General features: G+C 37.9%; 1 protein-coding gene across 5 annotated transcripts in view; it reads left to right on the top strand.

The window, feature by feature from the left end:
- USP34 (ubiquitin specific peptidase 34) overlaps positions 1 to 22,444 on the top strand; it is a 148,399-nt gene that overhangs the window by 7,392 nt on the left and 118,563 nt on the right. For all 5 annotated transcript variants that reach the window (XM_062571517.1, XM_062571518.1, XM_062571519.1 and 2 more), the window contains exons 2-3: positions 11,328 to 11,415; positions 19,064 to 19,484. In XM_062571517.1, coding sequence (XP_062427501.1) covers positions 11,328 to 11,415; positions 19,064 to 19,484 — 509 coding nt within the window. The remainder of the gene's footprint in view (positions 1 to 11,327; positions 11,416 to 19,063; positions 19,485 to 22,444) is intronic.

Genomic DNA, 22,444 nt, shown 5'->3' with positions numbered 1-22,444 from the left:
TTTCCTGTATTTTCTACTTAGAGTATGATGGAACTAAATACTCAGTCCTGTACCTTACCTTTCTTGCAACACTTCTGTTATGTTTCTGTGCTCATGTTTTTTTCATTTCTGTTTCTGTTCTCACTTTTATGATCTTTCTGTTTTTTCTTGTGTCCTCCACCTTGCTTTATTCCTCACTATTGCTCTGGGTATAGTTCTGTGCCTTCACTTTTCTATGTTAATTCTTTAACAGACTTCCATGATAGGCAGATTTGTTTTCTTTCATGTATTCGCTTGACCACTGTTCAAGTCTGGTTGAAAAAAGATGAGTAATACCACAGTCAAAGTTGCCTGTGGATGATGATAGTGCTACAATGCTGTCGTGGTGCTTTCAGCATTGCATAAGTCCTGTTAAGTCTCCTACTGTACTGAGGAGAGCTGGAAGTGACGGGGGGGAGAGAGAGAGAGAGATTCTGTATGTTTGTATGGAAAGGCTTTTGCGATATCCTTGCATTAAAAAAAAAATCATTTTGTTTTTAAATGTAGCATGTCCATTAGTTTCACCACTGGCTCAGGTGGTTATTAAGTAAGGATTTTTGCAGGCTAAGCTATGCATTTGCACTGATCATGGTGCTGTGACAACTTGAAGAATAATCTTGCTATCTTCAGGAGCAAGTAACTGTTCATTACTGAATGCTGCTTATACTAATAGCATAGTGTAATTAAACATAGTTGTGGCTATTTAATTTCTGTTGTTTAAGTGTATATTGTGCTAACTTTTTTTCTCTTCATTCTGTGTAACAAATTGACAGTTTCTAGAATCTAATATGAGAAGAGATTAGAAGCCATTCTTTTTACTAGGTTCCTTTTCTTGTATGTGAATTGATCTGTAATCTGAATGCTGAACATGGACATATAACTGTCAATCTCTGTTTTTTCTTAGCACTTCACTATCCTGCTGATTGTAGTTTTATTGAGTTTTGGAATTTTCCAGATCTAATGTGTTTGGTGGGAGTTGAGTTTCTTGAGGAAATCTGATGCAAATGCATTTACAGCTTTTTTTCAGATAATTGAAGAGGAAATACTTACCCTGTTTGTCTCTGTGTACTTGTATATGTGTATATAGAACTCCTCTGGGAGACTTAGTGTTGGAATAACTGGTTGAAGAAGCTGAAATGTGTCAGAAAGTCTTAGTGGAAAAAGCACCTTTTAGCTAATTTATAGTAAGTCCGTAATTAAAACTTTGAAAGCACATGGCAGTTGAGGCACAATCCTTAGAACTACATCCACACAGCAGATTATTTCCCATACAAGAATAGGAATTGAGTGGCAAAGGCTGTGGATGTGTGTGTGGTGTGTTTTTTTTTTTGTTTGTTTGTTTTTTTGTTTTTTTTTTTTTGGTTATTACTTTAATAGATTCAAGAAATCTCTAATTCATTGCACAGTTTTATAGTTTTATTAATTTACTTCCACTTAAGAGTTTTTAAATCTATGTAATTATATAAAGAAATAGGGTAAAGTTTAGGATGAAAACTGAAGGGAGGCAGGACGAAGTCATCTTAAATATGTTAGCCAAGAAGCCATCAAACAACTGTACTGTACCTAACAGTAGTATGTATGTGTTCCATATGTATATGGATTCCTTCATAGCTGAAAATGTGCTCCTTCCGTACTTGCTGTGATGATGAGCTAGTGAGGATGATTACATGCTGTTGCCTTTTTGCCAGACTCATGAAGATAATTGAAGCACTGGAGCTTTCTGCAGTCTTTGGAAAAGTTTTTGTTTATTTTTGCTAGAAAGATGGATTTTGCATTTTATGTGAAACCTGGTGCCTGCAAAACTTGAAGTATTTGTCTACTTACAAGAGCAGACTTCCCACATTTTAGTTGCAAGTAGATTTTTCTTAAGATAGTCTGTTAGTCAATTAATTATATAAATATAATCACCAGTACAAGAAATGTAGAAGTTGCATGATATTAGTGTGTCTTATGTTGTGCCATATTCATTGTCTTTATTTTTACTGTGCACTTCTTGACCTGGTTTTGAGATGTCTTTTTCGTTGAGAACTTAATTCCATTTTCAGGAAGCAGTCAGTTACCCGTTTGTTAATCTGTGATATGTGCTACTAAAGTCATTCTAATTTAAAATAAAATACAAAATCTTTTGTTTTTAGTGAAAGTATTTCTTAAGTGAGGAGGTGAACTGAAATGCTGGTATTTTTCGGTGTTGTCTTCTGCTGTCTGTCCCTGCTTTTTGCAAACCTAGTGATCCGTTTTCATTCTGAACTCTGTGGGCATCAACAAAACTGACAGTACTTTCACTTGTATGTTTTCTGCTTGGAGAAGCTATGAGCAGTGATAGAGATGGACAGTGGGCATATTTGCAAGAGAGAACAACTCCAGAGAAGCACTACAGGGGCCAGAATATCAAAATCTAATCAGGAATTTGGGAACTTGTCTGTTCATAAAAGGCTGCTTATACATTTTATGCCACTGTTTTCTGACCATGACACCAGGTGACTGAAGTGATATAATGAAATTGCATTGTAGACTAGTGGTCGTCAGTTGACACAACAGACTTATATTAATTTCCCTAGTTTAAGCTTCTCTGAAGGTATGGTTAAGCATTCTGAAGAATTTTCGTTTTCCTTCTTTTGCTGTGAAACAAGTAGAGGATAATACTGGAAACTGTGAGCTCACTTCATCACCTGTATTTGTTTGTCCAAAATTGATTTAGGGTAGACTTGAGATAATTTTTAGTTACCTACTTATCCCCAGCTTCAGGAAGCAATGGAATTTCAGAAGAAATTCTGCAGTGAGAAAAAGCTCAATAAAATCAAGTTCTTTTACTTAGGTTAGGGGTGGTTGGTTTTGATCTGTTTACTGGCAGTGGCCAGACCATGTTCTTTGCTACAGTGGCCAGTATCTGAATCCTTTTGTAGTTAGGAATACACTGTGGCTACTTTACATTTTTTTCCCTAATGCTCTTTGATGAAATGAAGCTTTTACCAGAGTAGTTATCATAAATCTCAATGTTTTATCTCCTGAAATAATATTTAAAAAGATACAAGCTGATCAAGCTGATCAAAACAGAGCTTGATTTTCGTCACTATTTGGAAGAAGTCTTAATAGCAGTGTCAGTCTCAATCTTTCCATACGGTTGGCTTTGTAAGTTGTGTTCAGACCTAGTTAGACTTTTAATTGTATGCACTTGCTGATCTTTGACTCCTAAAATATTCATTTACATCTTAATGATGTCTGTAAATGTATTTTCTGACTAGCGAGGGAATGCTCGCCATGGAACTTACTGCCTTGGAGTTATGAGTATTGACCATACACATTGCCTTCATTTCTCTCTCATTTCTTTTGATCTTCTTGCCTTCAGAAAAAAATTACGTAATTAGGCACTAGCCAGTAAATTACTGGAAACACCATGTATTTCAGTGAATTATTAAATACAGAATATCTTAGCAAAAGTGACAGTAGAATTTGACAAGCATATGTTTGGAAGTTGAGAGAGAATCTTAATGCAGCTTTTCTGTTTGCCTGTCCTTTTTCAGTATTTTATTCACCTTTTAAAATGAGGATTGCTTGTGTCTGTTTTGATCAAAAATAATGTCTTGGAGTTCAGATACTCCTCAAGTTCTTTTCTTTGGCTTCCAGAGGAACTGCCTGAAGCTCCATTTAGTATAATAACCCTTGACCAGTTTATCTTTCTTATTTCCTTGGAAACAAGAGGCTCAAATATATTTTGTAAGAAACTTATCATATTTGCCCTTCTCAAATTTTGACCCTAAAAGGTAGGATAACATCATCAGGCACTTCTGCTATAAATCTACTGGAAATCTGTTGCTTTCTTTTGGCCAAGGTAGTTGCAGTCATGGGCTTTGGCCTTTTTTCTTTTTTCTGTTTATGTCAGGAGAAATTACTGTTTTTTGTAACTGATTCATAGTATGCGAAGTAGTATATCTAAACTAATTTACCAGATTCTCTCTTGAAATTTTGAGTGCTTCCTGGAGTAGTTACTTTAATTCTTACATTTCTTGCAACTTATAATTAAGACTAATAGAAAACTTCTTTAGCTTTTGGAACCTTGTTGGTGTAATTAAATACATTGGAGTAATTAGTGATATGCTAGGAATTGCGGTTTTATGCGGTCATTGTCCAATCTTGAATTGATTCCTTAAAAAACTTAGAGCAGTCGCTGTCAAAATACTTAAGGTCAGTAGTCTGACTCTCCACTCCCTAGTGTAAGCTTCTGTACATTTTGATAATGTCAAGCAGACCTGTTTTTATTGTTGGTTAGAGCATGGTGCTAATAATGTCAAGGTCGTGGATTTGATCCCTGTATTGGCCACTTGTTTGAGGGTTGGACTAGATGATCTCCAGAGATCCCTTCCAACCTTACCAATTCTATGATTTTATGAAATACTTCTTAAACTGAACTGGATATTATGTTGAAAGAAGAGAGAAAACAATGTTGTATTAATTCTGGGAAGATTACATTTTGCCCTTTATAACATCTTGTCTTGGAGCTGAAAGCAATTTACAAAACTGAGTTAAAATAGGACTCCGGAGCCAGAGCAACATGAACTTTTGCCCCTCTTTGATTCCCTTTGCAGCCAGATCATCAACAAGCTGATCTTAGCTCAATTTCTTATCAGTGTTTGATCAAAACAGCTATTTGCCTATGACACAGTATTAAACTGGTGCAAACTCATTCTTTTTAAATGTTTAATTTTTTTTTGGTAGCTTTGTACTCTTCTTTGTCCGTGCCTCTGTAACTGTATGCTGGATGTGATACTGCTTGTTCTCCCACCATTGGCGTAACCCAGCGTGAACTGTGCATTTCATGCTCTTACCTAGTCCAGATCAAATTTGCATTGCTAGATGGTACTGCTTTGATTCAGTATTTGCGAATTTTGACCTATGGCTACAGATGTTTGCATGATGCTCATGATTCTGGATGTACTGTGCTGAAACAGCAGAGCTAACACTTTAGGGGGGCAGTGTGAGTTCAGACAGCGTAGTAGCTTAGGCTTTGCTCTGTGTGCAAGTGGCAGTACTCTGTTTGGACCTGAACTGACCAGTGAGGTGGCACAGTTGTTTGTGGTGGTGCGTCTAAGACGGTAAGAGGTTCTCTAGATGCTGATTCATCTAGATAACTTCTGGGCAGAACCAGCTCCAGTGTCCTTCCAGTTGTGAAACTGTTAATATGAAACCTGGGTAAATTATTCACTGATAATCAAGATTTGACTGTATTTAAAAAAAAGTCACACAGAACTGTTCTTCTTGAAAGTAGCTGTTGAGGCATATCTTCCTCATGAAGGTGAGAGTTATAAGATGCTCTTAATAAAGATAATTGTTGGCTTAAATAGAAGGCTGTGGCCATTCTAAACGCAGCATTTTAACCAAGACCAGACGTGACCTAGCACATTAGAAACTCTGGGATGGCATCAGTTTTGAAAGATGAGAATTCTTAAATTGCATTCAACTTTTCAGAGTCGGCTTCTGCTGTTTCGCTGCATGCTGCCTTAATTTAGTATAATAGAAAGATGCTTGCTGGAGAAGATGAGGGAGAGGGGATAGGAAAAATGTATAGTAATGAATAGAATGAGATCCAAAGAGAGAGCTTGCATGGTGTTTGCCTGGAAAAAGGATCAGCTAATAGATTTGTCTATTTTGGTGAAGTTGTAGCTTGTAAGTGCTGTTTGTCTGATGAATATATGGTGGCTCATGCTCTTGCAACGTATCTGTACTGTACTTTGGAATACTAAATTAAAACTATTCAGTCCTCTGATTTTTGTGCTGGCTCTGAGGAATTATGCAAATGCTGAATAACCAGCTGATGACTGTTTTTTTGGGGGGGATGGTTAGAGGATTAGTTACAACTGTTTTTTTTTCCCGTACTCTTTTGAGTAGCTCTGTATTTTCATTCACAAGAATGCAGTATCCCTTAAACTTGCAGACCTTTGTCAAATTTGGTTGAGATTGCTTTTATGGTCAAACATTTATGCTAAGTGTCTGGCAGATGCCAGTAGCTTGATTGTATTTCTTCACCCCCATACCTCCCTCAAGGAAACAAGTGTTGAGAAGTTTGTTAATTCCTTTGTTTTGTAATTGGGATGTGTTTTGTTTGTAATTACAAGTTCTGGGGAAAGAAGGAAAACAAATTTAGCAAATTAGATTTAAGCATCAAAATTTTACCTTAAATTAGTGATACATACTTTTTTGGTATGTTGAATAGTTATTTCTATCAAGGATTTAAAAAGATAAGAACTTTAGATTTAAAAGAAATTCAGGTATGTTATTGGATGGAAATGGATATAGTTAACCTATGTTGTAGCATTGTGGTGGAGTAGGCATTGTCAAGTCAGTATTTAAAGATAAGTTTAATTCAGCATCTCAAACTTAGAAGTGCCTTATTCATATGATTACAGAAGTTTGCTACTACAGTAGTTTGGGTAACATATCTGATATTAACCTGATACTTGAACAGTTTTTCTAATACTGAGGAAAGTGAGTAATTTGTAGTTAGTACACTCTACCTAGTGTTTTAGCACTTTTCTTAAATGTGTACCCAGTCTATATTCTGGAATATTTTTATTTTATGGTGATCAGGGAGTGGAAAGAAGGCTGAAGATCTGAAAGAACTTTGGTGCATGTGTCTAAAGCAGCTGTGAATTATCTTTAACAGAAAGAGGAGGAAGTTTAATGGATAGCGGTAAAAAAGGAAGGGGAGAAGGTAAACTCTGCACCTGTCATCTTTTTTTTGTTATTGATCACAAAAAACCTGTGCAGAAAATATCTCAATGTATATTTAAAAATCTATTGAATGCAGGCTTATCTGATTCTCTGTGAACAACTGTATGTATACACAAGTTTATCTGTATTTTTTCTAAATTTGGTATGATTTTTCTCTAATGCTATTTCATTTAGTGCCTGTGCCTTGGTTTCCTCTGTTTAGTCTGTGTGAAAAAAAAAATTCTGAGAATATTCAACATTCAAAATGAATGTTAAAAGTATCTATCCTTTTCTGTAAAGGAGTTGGTATTAGGTAAGGTAGGAGTGGAGGAAGGAGGGAGCAAAATCTATGTGACCTTCGTCATTACATTTTTGAATATGTAAAAATTACACTTTTACATGTTAACAAAAATAGTTCTCTATTGTTTACTTTTTTTTACTAATTTATTTTTCTAAAAGTAGAGAACATACTTTTTAAACTGACTATTTTTACTTGCCATTTGATTGTACTTAGTGTGATAAGTGACCTTTGGATATAAGATATTCCTTGTAAGTCTAGCGTGATAGTTGTCCTTGAGGTCTAATTACAGCCTGTTCCTCTAGCTCTGAAGTTCTTGCTAAAAACGCACTTAGGATCTGAGCTTCAGTGGTTCACAGTTGAAATTATATTGTCCCTTTCTTTGCAGCTGACTTACGGTTTTCTCATCTTCTGTCATTCTCTAGTTCTAGTAACTTTATTAATATTCTTCTTCTTAGCTTGGGAGATCATGTTGTTTCTAGCGCAATAACACACGTAGCTAGCTAATCACCCTTTTGTGGATGACTGGGTGTATATCACTCAGTTTTTCATTTCAGGCAGGCCAAGTAAAATGGGGAATGACAGTGAGGTAATTCATTTTCTTTTCCTGAAACATTTTAAAGTTTTACCCTTATGTGTTTTTGGCTTCATCAGCTACTTTAATAAACCATTACATTTTAAGTATGTTTGATTGTAAAAAGAAATCTCTGAAAATATATGCACTAGAAGATAGTAAAAGAGATCAAGCAGTTAATAATTATGTTGGGTCAGTTAAGCAGGTTGGATCATTCTTGCATAATGTTGTGATGACAAAAGAAGCATCTCAACTAACTTACTATAGAGTCAGTGAATTGAAACATTGCAAGGGTGTAAAAGGACATCATATTTGTAGAAAATAGCTAGAATTTGCCTACTAGTCTTTATACTTTCTGCTGATTAGTTTTGCCTCAATATGGATCTAGCCTACAGAGTTCTGTTTTTGCTACACTGATAGCAGCAGTATCTTCAGTTTCTTTGCTTGTAGATGAGTAATATTAGGGTGAAGTTACAGCAGATGGAGTGAGCCAAGCTTGTTTTCCATCCCTGCAAAGATGATTACTTCTCTCAGCTTCGCGCACCTCCCACGTTTTTTCCCAGCCCCTCCTGATTTACATACTTGCCACTGAATATTCAGTGGCTTGCCAAGCCAGCCAAAAAAAAAAAAAAAAATAAAAGAGAGAGAGAGTTTACTGCTAGACTGGTAAATGGAATCAGCTCAGTAGTTCAGTTTCCTGGTCTGCCTCTCTGGGCTCCTACAGGAACGCTCGTGACTGTTGGGAGTTGTTGCAACCTACAGCTACAGATGAGACTGCTGCTGTTAGTGTGTGCTTGAGCTAGGTGAGGTTGATCATGAAAGTGTACCCAGAGCAGGGAAAAGGTGTTTTGGAGACAAAGTAAGAGCGAGAAGGAAGGAGTGGGGGATGAGAAGGTCTATGAGGCTTTAACTGAGAAGAAATGACTAGAGCAATTCAAATGAGGAGAAGAAAGTTGAGAAGGAAGACAGCTCAAGAGTGTAAATTAAGGAAGGCATCTCTAATGTGACTAGTTGTAACATGACTTTAGTTGTAGCACAGATTTAGATCAACTTAAGTTGGTGTGGAAACTGCAACCTCAATGTGGTTGCTCCTGTGTTGAGCTTTTTGAGTACTCTTAGAGAAAAGATCAGAAGTACTTTTAGGTACAAAAAAAAAAAAAAAAAAGACACATGTATTCAGTCACTGTGTTATTTAGTCATTACTAAATAAGACCAATTAAAGTTGGTCCGTGTGTGGAATATGGAATGTATAAACAGGGAAATAACAGGTTTCTCCAACTAGCACATACCCCTTTCTATTTTGTTACACGGGGCCATAAACTTCAGTATTTCCTTAACTTCTGGAGTATGTGCGCTTTAGGTGGCAATTACAGCTGCTACTTTTTGGGGGCAATTTACTTAAAATTAAGAAATTATACTGAAATTTATAGAGGGAAATTTGAGAGCCTTTCAAAATATTGCAGTGAATAAGCCTGCTCTAGAAATCAGGAGTTACTGCTGTACTTTTCAGAAGGTGTATTTTAAAGTGGGGAGATATGAGGAAGAGGCAAACTTTATAAATTTAGAAATGTGTGTGCAAAATCATCCAACTTAGAATTAGGTTCCCTGGTACTAAGTTATGGTTAACGAGTTTTTGTGCCAAGTTTGAAAGAATTCATCTTAATGCAATGAAGTTCTCAGTTTTGTGAAAACTTTGTAAGAGTATTATGTGTGTTTTGTGCTGTGCAAGCTTTTTGGATACACTATGTATGGTTGAGGATCTTTCTTCTGTGGCAAACATAACCTAAATTGTTTGTCATAGCTGTTGGGTTTCTTCAGCACTGTGCTTTCACCTTAAGAGAGTCGAGTGTTACAGTAATTTGTCCTGTTTATAATAAAAAGCAGTTTCAAGTGATGTCCATCTTTGAGTCTGTTTGTCAGTTTGTACTTTCTCCAGGAGCACTGGGGATCTTTAAGCCCTACTAAGGGTGAGACAGAAAAGTGATTTCTAAAGTTTGATAGTATCCTTTTGAGAGACTTGCTTTTTGTGTGTGTGGTATTTTATGTATGTGTGTGCATATATATAAATATGGATGTTACATATGCACACATATATGTATTGTATTTCAAAGAAGACATCAGTGTTTGTTTTATGTGATTAATCCCTGGAGTGATATTTCTCTCCAATTTACTTCCTGGTCTGTGCCAGCAGAATTTGATTACCTTTAGTTTTTGGTAACTCATATTGATAGATCACCTAGGGCCTTGTTGGGCTGAAGTTAGAAAAGGGATTAAGGTAGGAGGTTCTGGAAAGCTTGTTCCCTTTAGGGAACCTTTCTTACAGAGCTTGCTTCTGAAGTAGCTGTGTAACCATGTAATATTTGAAATTTTCTGTGAAATCTGGAAGTGAATATTTAAGTTTCTTTTATATTATAAAAGAAAGGAACACACAAAAAAAGCCCTGAGTTCTCAACTTATATTGCAATTAGATAGTTGTAGAACTCTGCAGAAATTTAGGATAAGGAGGAAATGAGAATTGTACATTGGTAGTTGGAGAAAGAAATCTAACCAATGGGCAAAATTCAGTGTTCTAATATATACACTGATGTGTAAATGCAGATGTGAATTGATGTTTGACTTAGAGTTTGGTTCTGTGTTTTTTTTGATGAAAATCAGACAGTCAATAATATCTCATTGAAATATTTGGGTTTGGATTTCGCAATATAGCTGTTCTGATTTCTGACTCTGATACATGTGGTAAATGCTTATCCTTACTGCCAGCTGGTGATTTGTTAGTACTAAGTACCAGTAGACACATGTCTATGTTTAAAGTAGTAATTAGGGACTTAAATGTAAAGTTATTTCAGACATTTATGCTACATGTATAGCATCTGTTGTTATCTTGATACATTTTTTTCAGGGTTCATCTGGTTAGAAAAAGCAAGTTGAGGTCTCATGGTCATCTCAAAATTCAGACTCTTAAAAAATAAATGAATAAATAAAGCTGGATGATGAGTAAAATTATTGAAGAAACTTCATATACAAAAGTGTTCACAGATTGTTAGCTCCCGGTGAAACTTATGAGGAGACTTCATGCTCAGGTCTCCCATGAATTCAGCTATTTAGATTCTTTTATAGATTTAAAAGCTTTTTTTCTGTGCATCCATTTCCGAAACACTTCCCTGCACCTTGCAGCTACCTAATAAGGAATGAGCTATTTTTAATCAAAGTTTATTTATAAGGAACAGGAAAATATTATTTCCACAGTATAGCTTGTAGCCTTGTCCAGTTAAAAATGATTGTCTCCAGAAACATCTTTTGTGATTTATAAAAGTTTTGTTTTGTGTGGTTGAAGAGTTTGATGTTAACTCGTTTGAGTATGAGATAGAGATAAGAAGGAACTATTCTGAATCACTGATTTTCGCAGCAGAATCCAAGATGTTTTCATTTCAGAGTTGTGTCCAAGTCTCCTCTCTATTTAATGACAGCAAAAAATACATAGATTTTGGGCTGAAGACTTCTGTTTGCAATATCAAAAGGTCATTTACTTGGATGTTAGGCATTTTCATGCCGAAAAACCTTTGCAATGAAGTTACTGTAACTTAACTGCCAATTTTTTTATTATTGCAAAGCGGATTTTTTAATTTTTCATGCTATGCTTTTTCATTTTACCCAAATAGCAAAGATAAATTTTATTTAAAATACAACAATTGTACACTATTTTGCTGCTAATATGTTTTTATTTTTCTTCAGTATCTGACATTGAAGGTGGTGATGGATTGCAGCTCAGAAAAGAACATGCGCTCAAGATATTTGCTTACATCAATTCCTGGACGCAAAGGTATTTTTATAAAGAGTTTGATGATACTGGATCTCAACAGTAGACTGCACTTTTTAAAGTAGAGTAAATTAAAGTGGGCATGTTGTGTAGCTAAGTAATGTTTGGAGGGTAAAGAATACCACTGTAAGTGCAAATGTTATGTTATGCAGTGTGTGTGGGACAAAGCATGTTTTGAATGTGGCTACTATTCTAGGTATTGTAGAAATAAAAAACCTGTAGTAGTAAACGACTCAATTACAATGACAAGTAATGTATGCTGCTATTTTAACATGATTTTTTTTTTTCTGGCTTCCTTTTGAGGGTTGGGGGGAAGGAGAATTAAACAAACTGAATATTAAGTTTTTCTCAGTGTCCTAATACTGTGGCTCAAGATGAGGAACAATGGTACCCCATAACAATTAATCTGATAAAGCAAATTATTGGCACATTATTTAGATTACTAGTATTATTTTATTCTTTACCAATATGGATTTTTTCCCCATTTGTTGGTGTCTAGCAGCAGCATTGCAAGGAATTTTATGGATATTAGATTTTAGAAATAATTTACAGTATAGATATTTGAAATTCACTGTTCAACAGTAGTTGCAGAACCAAACTGAAGCCTATTAGGAAAAGCATAGAGAACGAATTGAAAAACATAATGTCCTATATAAATCCAGGTTATATCCACATTCTGTATAGTTCTTACAATTCAAGTGCCCTCCTTTCAGAAATCATACAGTAGTGCAGAAAGTAAATAAACATCTGGAATGAATTCTTCACAAGAAAAAATGAAGTAGACTTTTAAATTTTAAAGAATTTTAAGATCTTTTAGATCTTAAAGACAGTGGAGGGAGAAATATGTTAAGGATCTGCAAGATCAGCAGCTTCACTCAGTAAATACTTAAGGAGTTATTTGCTGTCCTTTCCAATACAAGAATTAGGAAGAATCAAATTAATGTAGCAGGTGGCATGATGTAGCTGAGTTACAGAACTCCTTTGCCGTGGGCCACTCTGAGGGTTGTGTGAGTTCAAGAAACAATTGGAGAAGTTTTTAAAGGAAAAGTTTGAGAGCTGCTTAGTATATCTCTTGCTCTTAAAGTCCCTGAACTACAGATTATTCTTTCTAACTCTCAGTAATTAAGGAAGTGTCTCTATCCACTTACACAAATCTCGTGTTCTTCCGCAGCCATTCCTTGTTTGCCACTATTGGAGAAAGAGAGAGAGAGAGAGAGTGTGTGTCTGTGTGTGTGTGTGTGTGTGTGTTGCCTAGGATATCCTTGGCTCTGTTGTGCCTGAAAACAGAAGAGTTGTCCTCAGTGGAGTCATAGAATCATAGAATCAGTAAGGTTGGAAGGGACCTCTGGAGATCAACTAGTCCAACCTCCCCGCTCCGCAGGGTCACCTAGAGCAGGTTAGACAGGATCGCATCCAGGCGGCCTTGAATATCTCCAGAGAAGGAGACTCCACTACCTCTCTGGGCAACCTGTTCCAGTGCTCTGTCACTCTCACAGTGAAGAAATTCCCCCTCACGTCACGTGGAACTGCCTGTGGTTCAGTTTCTGCCCATTGCCTCTTGTCCTGTCGCATGGGACAACTGAAAAGAGTTTGTCCCTGTCCCCTTGACACCCTCCCTTCAGGTACATATACACATTGATAAGATCCCCCCTCAGTCTTCTCTTCCCCAGGCTAAACAGGCCCAGCTCTCGCAGCCATTCCTCATATGGAAGGTGCTCCAGCCCTCTGATCATCTCAGCCCTATGCTGGGCTCTCTCCAGTAGCTCCATGTCTCTCTTGTACTGGGGAGCCTAGAACTGGACACAGTACTCGAGATGAGGCCTCCCCAGGGCTGAGTAGAGGGGCAGGATCACCTCTCTTGACCTACTGGCAACAGTCTTCCCAATGCAGCCCAGGAGACCATTGGCCTTCTTGGCCACAAGGGCACATTGCTAGCTCGTGATCAATTCGCCATCCACCAGCACTCCCAGGTCTTTCTCTGCAGAGCTGCTCTCCAGAAGGTCAGCCCCCAGCTTGTACTGGTGCCGAGGGTTATTTTTCCCTAGGTGCAGGACTCTCCACTTGCCCTTGTTGAACTTCATGAGGTTCCTCTCTGCCCAGCTCTCCAGCCTATCCAGGTCTCTCTGAATGGCAGCACAGCCCTCAGGTGTGTCAGCCACTCCTCTCAGCTTGGTATCATCCGCAAAATTGCTGAGGAGGCACTCTGTCCCCTCATCCAGGTCACTGATGAAGAAGTTGAACAGGATGGGGACCCAGTCCTGAGCCCTGGGGAACTCCACTAGCCACAGGCCTCCAACTAGACTCCACGCCACTGATGATGACCCTCTGAGCTCTTCCTTTCAGCCAGTTCTCAATCCACCTCATTGTCCACTCGTCTAACCCACACTTCCTGAGCTTCTCTAGGAGGATTTTATGGGAGACAGTGTCAAAAGCCTTGCTGAAGTCAAGGTGCACAACTTCCACTGCTCTCCCCTCATCTACCCGGCCAGTCATTCCATCAGAGAAGGCTATCAGATTGGTTAAGCATGATTTCCCCTTGGTGAATCCATGCTGGCTACTCCTGATTACCTTCTTTTCCTCCGTATGTCTGGAGATGACATCCAGAATGAGCTGTTCCATCACCGTTGCAGGGATGGAGGTGAGGCTGACTGGCCTATAGTTGCCTGGGTCCTCCTTGTTGACCCTTTTGTAAGACAGGAGTGACATTGGCTTTCTTCCAGTCCTCAGGCACCTCTCCAGTTCTCCAGGACCTTTCAAAGATGATGGAGAGCAGCCTGGCAACAACATCAGCCAGATCCCTCAGTACCCATCTGGGCCCATGGATTTGTGGATGTCAAGCTTGCCCAGAAGGTCTCTAATCCTATCCTCCTCAACCAAAGGAAAGTCTTCCCTTCTCCAGACTTTCTCCCTCACGTCCAGGTTGCAGGATTCCTGAGGGCTGCCCTTAGCAGTGAAGACTGAAGCAAAGGCAGCATTCAGTAATTCTGTCTTCTTTGTATCCCTTGTCACCAGGGCCCCTGCCCCATCCAGCAGTGGGCCCACATTTTCCCCAGTCCTCCTCTTGCTGCTGATGTATTTGAAGAAGCCCTTCCTGTTGCCCTTGACATCCCTTGCCAGACTCAATTCCAGCTGGGCCGTAGCCTTCCTCGCAGCATCTCTACATACTCTGGCTGCATTCCTGTAATTCTCCCAAGTAGCCTGTCCCCTCTTCCACAGTCTGTGTACTTTCTTCTTCTGTCTGAATTTGGCCAGGAGCTCCTTGCTCACCCAGGCAGGTCTCCTGCCCCCTTTGCTGCACTTCTTACTCATAGGCATGCACCGCTCTCGAGCTTGGAGGAAGTGCTGCTTGAATACTAGCCAGCTCTCCTGGACCCCCCTTCCTTCTAGGGCCTTAACCCATGAGACTCCTCCAATTAGGTCTCTGAAGAGCCCAAAGTCCGCTCTGCTGAAGTCCAGGGTTGCAGTCCTGCTTGTTGCCTTAGTTCTTTCCTGCAGGATCCTGAACTCCACCATCTCGTGGTCACTGCAGCCAAGGCTGCCCTCAACCTTCACATCTCTAACCAGTCCCTCTCTGTTGGTAAGGACAAGGTCCAGCAGGATACCCTCCTTCATAGGCTCCTCCACCATTTGTGACAAGAAGTTATCATCAATGCATTGCAGGAGCCTCCTGGACTGTTTGTGCCTTGCTGTGTAGTCCCTCCAGCAGATGTCAGGGTGGTTGAAGTCCCCCAGGAGAACCAGGGCCTGTGTTCGTGAGGCTACTTCCAGCTGTCTATAGAAGGCCTCATCAACTTTCTCTTCCTGGTCAGGTGGCCTGTAGTAGACACCCACAACAGTGTCCCCCATGCTAGCCTGCCCTTTGATCTTTGCCCATAAGCTCTCAACTGCCTCCTCCTGCTCCCCACCCCAGGCAGACCTAGATGCATTCCAGCTGCTCTCTCACATAAAGAGCAACTCCACCACCTCGCCTTCCTGGCCTGTCTCTCCTAAAAAGCACAGAGCCATCCATGGCAGCATTCCAGTCATGAGAGCTATCCCACCATGTCTCTGTGACTGCAATGAGATCATGGCCCTGTGATCGCGCACAGATCTCCAGCTCCTCCTGTTTGTTCCCCATGCTGCATGCTTTGGTGTACAGGCATTTCAGAGAGGTGGTCATGCCTGCAGGTTTCCCAGGAAGGCTGTATGGGGGTCACCCATATCCGTGTCCCAAATGCACATCCTCAGCTGCATGCACCCATTGGAGGCCCCCCAACCCAAATTGTGTTTTGTTGTCTACCCTGTCTGTATGACCCCCCCTCCACACACACACCTAGTTTGAAGCCCTCTTTACTAGGCTGGCCAACCTGTTTGCAAAGGCAAATGTGCCCTGCTTGGTGAGATGAATCCTGTCTCTCCCCACCAGTTGTTGGCCTTCAAACCATGTTCCATGGTCATAGAATCCAAAACCCTGTTGCTGACACCAATGACGTAGCCAGTTGTTGATTTGGGAAATCTTCCTATTCCTCCTCCCATGCCCCCCTCCCCCCAAGCAGTTAGTTTAATTGCTGATAGGTATTTCTGGTATTTTAACCTCCAAATAAAAGCAGGGCATGCCATGTTTTAGGTGCCTGTGGTAGCAGACTCCTCTTCCTCATTACGTTCTACCCAAAGAAGCTTGTTTTATTCATCGTCTTCTGCAATACTGTATTTGATGTGGAAGAAATTTTAAATTGTGATCATAAGCAGCAACTGAAACTAGAATCCTGTTGTTCCTTGACAGATCAAGTTTGTTAGAGAAAAGTTGCAAACAGGATCAAGCTCTGTTTAAAGATTTGTTTTGTTCAGGGCTATAACATTATAAATGCAACCTAAAGAAAAGATAAATATTAAATAACATTTAACTGTTCCTTTTCTTCAAGTTTGTGTGTGTGTGTGTGTGTGTGTGTTTTTTAACCTTCCTTACATCATAGGGCTTCAGATTACAAGAGGGTATGGAAAATACTCCTTAACCTAGTCAAAGTGGAAGTTGGAGAAGATGCCATGGGAAGGAGTTTTACTTTAAATGTCTCATATCCCTTTTCTGCTCTTCCAAATGAGCTTTAGAGGATTTTTCATATTGCTTTGTTTGAGGCCTGCCTTAAGAATTCCTTTCTATAGTCTAAATATCTACCTTCAGAAGATCAATTGGCAGATCAGCCTGAAGGACACTTTGTTTCCATCTTCATGTAGTGCTTCCGTTTCAGTTTCCTTCTAGGAATTCTCATATCTTCAAAGAAGACATGTTTGTAGCATGTTCATTTTTTTTAATAGCTTGTTATTTTTGATTTGAATGGAGCTCTTTTTCCTGTAGACACATTTGAGTGTATGAAAATTTATATAGAAACTTTGCAAATACTTTCATCTTGAATAATATACCTTTGCCCCATGGAGAATTCTTCAGTATTTATTAGCATTCAAATACAGGTATGTGAAAAGTGTTCAGCAGGCTTTAGGTTTTTATGATTATTGAGAATAACTTGCTACAGTCAGAAGAGGTGGTAAATTGTAAGCACAAATAAAGAACCTGTTGTACATAGGTTCTCCAAGGATAAATGCCTTGGAGATGCCAGGAATGTACCTGTTGTTTTTGCCTACAATTTGTTGTTCCATTTGTTTATGTGAAAATACATTTACCGTTAAATCACAAGAATCTGTTTTTAAAGAGGTGAGGTCATACTTCACATGTGGGATATTAGAATAACTTTTCTTGCTGTATACCTGGAAGAAAAGGTTTTAAGTGCTTCCATCACTCTCTCTATCCTGCAATTAGAGAATACTGAGTATTATCTTCAGAGCTTTTTTCGTTAAATTAGATTATGTATTCAAGAAGTGTATATTTTAAATACTGCAGCTCAAGGGTATAAGTTTGCATTCTGTCAAAAAGGCAGCATCCTTTACCTGTTGTAGACATTTTGTTATTTAAAATCTGCAGTTGTGAGTTTTATCATCTTTTCTTACCAATTATTTATTAAGCCCAATTTCTAGCTTAAATGCTGTTTTGTAGAGGAGTTTTGTAATTACCTCTCACTGATGACTTATTGCCCTATATCCTGCCTGCTAATTTCTTTCAGAAATGGGTATGTTTATTTTTATATTACTGTAGTACCTGAGAACCCTAGTCATGGACTAGAGTCCATTGTGCTCCATGCCGTACAGATGCAACGGGAAAAAAGTCTCTACTGCAAGATGCTACCAGTTTAAATACAAATGTGGAAGAAACAGGTACATGCAGACACCTGGATGAAATACAAAGAAATCAGTCCACTGTCATGCTGTACGATACTGAATCCAGTAAAGGATATTTACTTGAAGTGGAAGTTCTTTGAGATGGATTTCTGTATGTTTGTTTTTCCCTGGGAGTCTTGCCTTTTACTTGATACAGCAGAGGCTGTTGCAAGTAAAGTTGGCTTTATTTTAGGCTCTTCCTTGAAATTTTGAGAACAGTGGAAGAGCACTTCGGTGGGTGTGCTGAGTTTGCAGCTCCAACTTCAGTTACTTTGTCTAGCAGAATTTGAGTGAGAAAGGGCTGAATCCACCTCAAAGATTTTCACAAGCATGTAACTTTTAATATACTGTTTGTTGAGGCCCCTTTGTTAACTGATTACTTTCTTCTGTAGAAGACCTTTCAGGATTTAGGTTCTTCTAGGGAAATATCCTTCAATTTTTTTTCAGTGAGGGAATTGCCCTGTTTGTGTGAAAGAAGCAAATACTCCCAGATGACAGGGTCGAGGGTATCTGCCTTGGGTGTTTATGCACACAGTATATCTTTGGCATGACCATCTGTCCTTGCCTGTAACTAGAGCTATAATACAGTTTTCTAACTTGATGATTGAATTTCTTTTAATCATGTCATTATTTTGCTAGAGGAATGATGTGTAGTTCTCCCTTTGTTCTTTTCACTTTGCAATACATGAGTAGATAGTCAGGAATATTCTCTGAATCTTCAAAGTGAAAGTAATGAAGGCAGTGTTGATACTGCCCTTTCACATACAAGCAAAGGGTGCTAGTGTACATAGGGTTTCTCTCCAAATGTAGGTAAAGAAAGCAATCAATTCTTAAACACAAAAATAAAACTGTTTTGTAGCCCTGTTGGTTTAAAAAAAACTGATGATTTCCTACACAGCTGACAAGCATGTCAGGTGGTTTATTGTGATGCTATTGATAGAGAGATGAGGAAAGGGATTCAGGAGCATACTCAAGAACACTGCTTCACCAGTAGTACAGTGACCTTGCCCCTAAGATGCCAGACTCATCCTTTTTTATATTTTAGTCACAGTGGCAGCTGCTGAATGATAACAGGGACTTCACAGTTTTCGGTGAGCGTTTGGAAATAATGGGATGTTCATAGGGTTTAAGGAAATCTTTGTGACTCTAATTAGCTGTTGTTTAGAGTCTCTTTCATTTGAATTTCCTTGCTTTTATGACTCTGTCACATATTTTGTTGTTGAAAATGTTTTAACGTGAAACTTCCTTTTGGTCAGTTGCTTTAATATTCAAATTTGTCCTTTCTTTCCCCTTATTAGCTCATTATTGAACCAGTCTTCATGAGATTATCATTCTAGCTATTCTGGCTTTAGCTACTTCAGAAATTTTAATTTTGATTTTTTTTTTTAATTCTGTTTTCTTACAGACAATGTCTGTGCTGTTTCAAGGAGTATAAGCATTTGGAGATCTTTAACCAAGTAGTATGTGCGCTTATTAACTTAGTGATTGCTCAAGTTCAAGCTCTGCGGGACCAGCTCTGTAAACATTGCACTATTAATATAGATTCAACATGGCAAGATCAGAACAATCAAGCTGATGAGCCCCTGAATGTAGAAAGAGAGTCTCATGAAGAAGAAAATGGAGAACGGCAAAAATCTATAGAGAAAAAATTAGATTCTACAAGAACTTGTATCCTGACAGAGGAGGAGTCTGCAAAGAACACTGATGCTTTTAGCTTATGGAGCACTGATGAGAAGGAAAAACTGTTGCTGTGTGTGGCAAAAATCTTTCAGATTCAGTTTCCACTGTACACTGCTTATAAGCATAATACTCATCCCACAATAGAGGTATATCTCATCTTTATGTGTATATTTAATTATTTTGTGAAAGGTTATTTGTTTTTATTAATGAGTAGACTGTGTGTGTTTGATAGTTGCTTTCAAACAGGATGGGCAAATTCAGCTCTCCTGTTGACTTCAATAGAACTTGTCAGAGATATTTTTTTTTAAATGACACATACTCTTACACTTTCTTTAAAATATGCTTAATTGTTATAGGTAATATATTGATAAGTGTTGGATGGAACTGTACACTGAATTGTTGTACTGTTTAAATAACAGGAAGGCAAAAAGGGGACTATAGCGAAGCCTTTCTTCCAGAAGGTAACGCATTAATAGTTTATTAATTTCTTTTAATTAAAATCAATGGTTCTAGAAGCAAAGATACATAAACTAAACTTTCTGCAAGACCAAACTTTCTTGTTAGAACAGCTTTTTAATTCACTGGAATAACTGAGCTCTACAAATGTAACTTTGTGCTGTGATGCTGATTTTTTTTTCTCTGTGATATTTGTTATTACTGCCATTCACATTTTCCATATTTTCTTCTGAGAAAACATCACTTTCAAAACTCCTGCAAATGTTCAATTCACGGTTTCAGAAATAAATACTGTAGTATTAGCATTTTCTAGTTGAAACAGTGTAGTTCTTGGAAAGGTTGGGTTTTCATTCAACTTGTGATATTCTATTAATAAACAATTCTTGCATAATATTGTATGCAAAGAAAGAGATATGCTTAGCTATAGGAAGAAACATTCTACCCAACAAATATTTGAGGAAGTCACAGAATGGAATATACTACAATTATTCCAAACAGTCTTTTTTTATTTACATTATTCATTTTTTGGATTTCAGAGTCTGTTGGAGCTCTGAGTAGTTAAGCTTGCTTTTTAAACTTCAAACCAAACTGAAAAGACATAAAGTCATACTCCATTTCTTTGTTACATGTACAATCCTGCTGTGACTGCCAATAAATTAGCTAACCTATTATATGGAAAGATAAGTGGCATAGGAGTTCTTTTGGTGGGCTAGATCTGGTCTCTTGTCTTCTACCAAGATACATGAGCATAAATTAACATAGACTGTTTTAACATAGACTGTTTTAACTACATGTATATAGAAAAATTACACAAAGTCAGAATTTGTGGATTTCAGAGAAAAATGAGGCAAAGTTAGTGTTTGTGGATTTCAGGTTACCCAGCCTTCATTTTGGCCTGCCTAATTCCTTTTAAACTTTCATCATATGTATATAAATCTACAGTTCAGCCTTTGCAAGTAGAAATTGTAGAGAGTAGGTCTATCTTGTCATTTTTTTTAAAAAAAAATCAATGACTGCTTAAGTGATTTAGCTTTTGTGCTCTTGCGGGACGTTTACAGAAACTAGCTTCATAGAAACATGCTATGAACAGTTTTGGAACGTCTTTTCTGTGTGTGAACAGAACACTTCTTTTAAAGGAAACTTTTTTTTCTATTTTAAATTTAACTTTCAAATGATAAAAAGAAAAAGATAAAAAAAAATCTCAGAAATGCGTGGTGGGATTTCTTTTTTCAGTTGATATGCAGACCCTAAAATGATTTGGCCACAAATTTGCAGTAAATTGCTGTATTGTGATTAACTGTCACTTTAGACAGTAGGACTGATTTGTCGATAATTTGAATTATTAAATACATTTATTCATTAGGTATAGTAAAAAAAAATACAACATTTTTCTCACAAACTGAGATCTTCTATATTTAGGAAGCCCTGGTGTACTGTTTCTGTAAAGTAGTTATGTTAGCTATTTTAATGTCATAAAACTTTCTACTACCATGAATAACTCATTTACTGTGGTTCAAAACCTAATTTTGGATTTCAGTCTAAGATGCATACTAGCCAGAATGGTGTGTGTGTTTTTTTTGGTTTTTTTTTTTTTTTGTTGTTTTTTTTTTGTTTGTTTTTGATCATACTTGGACTCAGTCCTCAAGAAAGCATAAAACAAAAAACCTTGTCTGAAGTGTGCTGTCTATACCTGTAAGCTAAATGCATTCCTGAACAGACCAAATCTACCACCAAGAAGTTGTTAGGAGAAATTGTAGAAGTGTAAAGAGTAAGCTCCCCCACGAAGCATTTCCTTTGCCCTGGAACATGGAAAGTTTTCTGATACAAAATAAACTCTAATTTTAACTCTTACTGAGTTCATAAATTGCTTTTTCCAGATTCCTGAGATGAATTTGCACAATTTTATTGAGTCATCACCTCTAGCAAGGTTTCATATATTTTGTCTAGAACTGTCCAACTAGGCTGTCATTTAAAAATGACAGCTGTGAGGCTTTCACACACAGTATTATCTTCTGGTGGCAATTAAGTCTTTGCTCTGTGCACACCTCCAAAACTTTATTTTGTTCTTAATGACAGCAGACAGAAGACAAAATTTGAAGTCTGATCCTCTTACCTAGGTGCTTACCAGAGTCACTCTTGACCATCTAATGGAGGAAAAAACATTAAAGTAGTATTTTTTCCTATGTTAGGAGATCACAGTTGGGCCAAAAATAACAGCAAAATGAGAGAAAAGGATATTTGCTTGTGTATGACCCTACTATAGACCTTAAAAGTCCTTAAATGATACGAATCAATAATTATTTTTGTCCCTTACACATTTTTTGGTCTATGGTAGTTTTCTTGTGACTCTTCTAATTTTAAAGTGAGAAGGCAAAGACAATGGAAGGGGAGATGTGCCTCTGATAACCGAAGCTACCTTGAACTGTTGGGTTCAGACAGCAAAGTGAACATGGCCTTGCAGGAGGCAGAAGTGTCATAGAAATATACTGGATTTGAGGACTGTGAAACTGTATCTGTAAAAGTAAATCAAGCATATGTTTCTTACTAGAAAGGTACACCTGAGAATGCACAAGTTTCTAGTTGTGACTCAAGTAAAATGATTATCAATCTGTATAAACAGAATGTTTGTCTCAACTTTTCTGATAGTGTT

This window comes from Rhea pennata, chromosome 3, assembly GCF_028389875.1.
Source record: "Rhea pennata isolate bPtePen1 chromosome 3, bPtePen1.pri, whole genome shotgun sequence".
NCBI classification, from domain to species: domain Eukaryota; kingdom Metazoa; phylum Chordata; class Aves; order Rheiformes; family Rheidae; genus Rhea; species Rhea pennata.
This window is presented reverse-complemented; position numbering and strand designations above follow the sequence as displayed.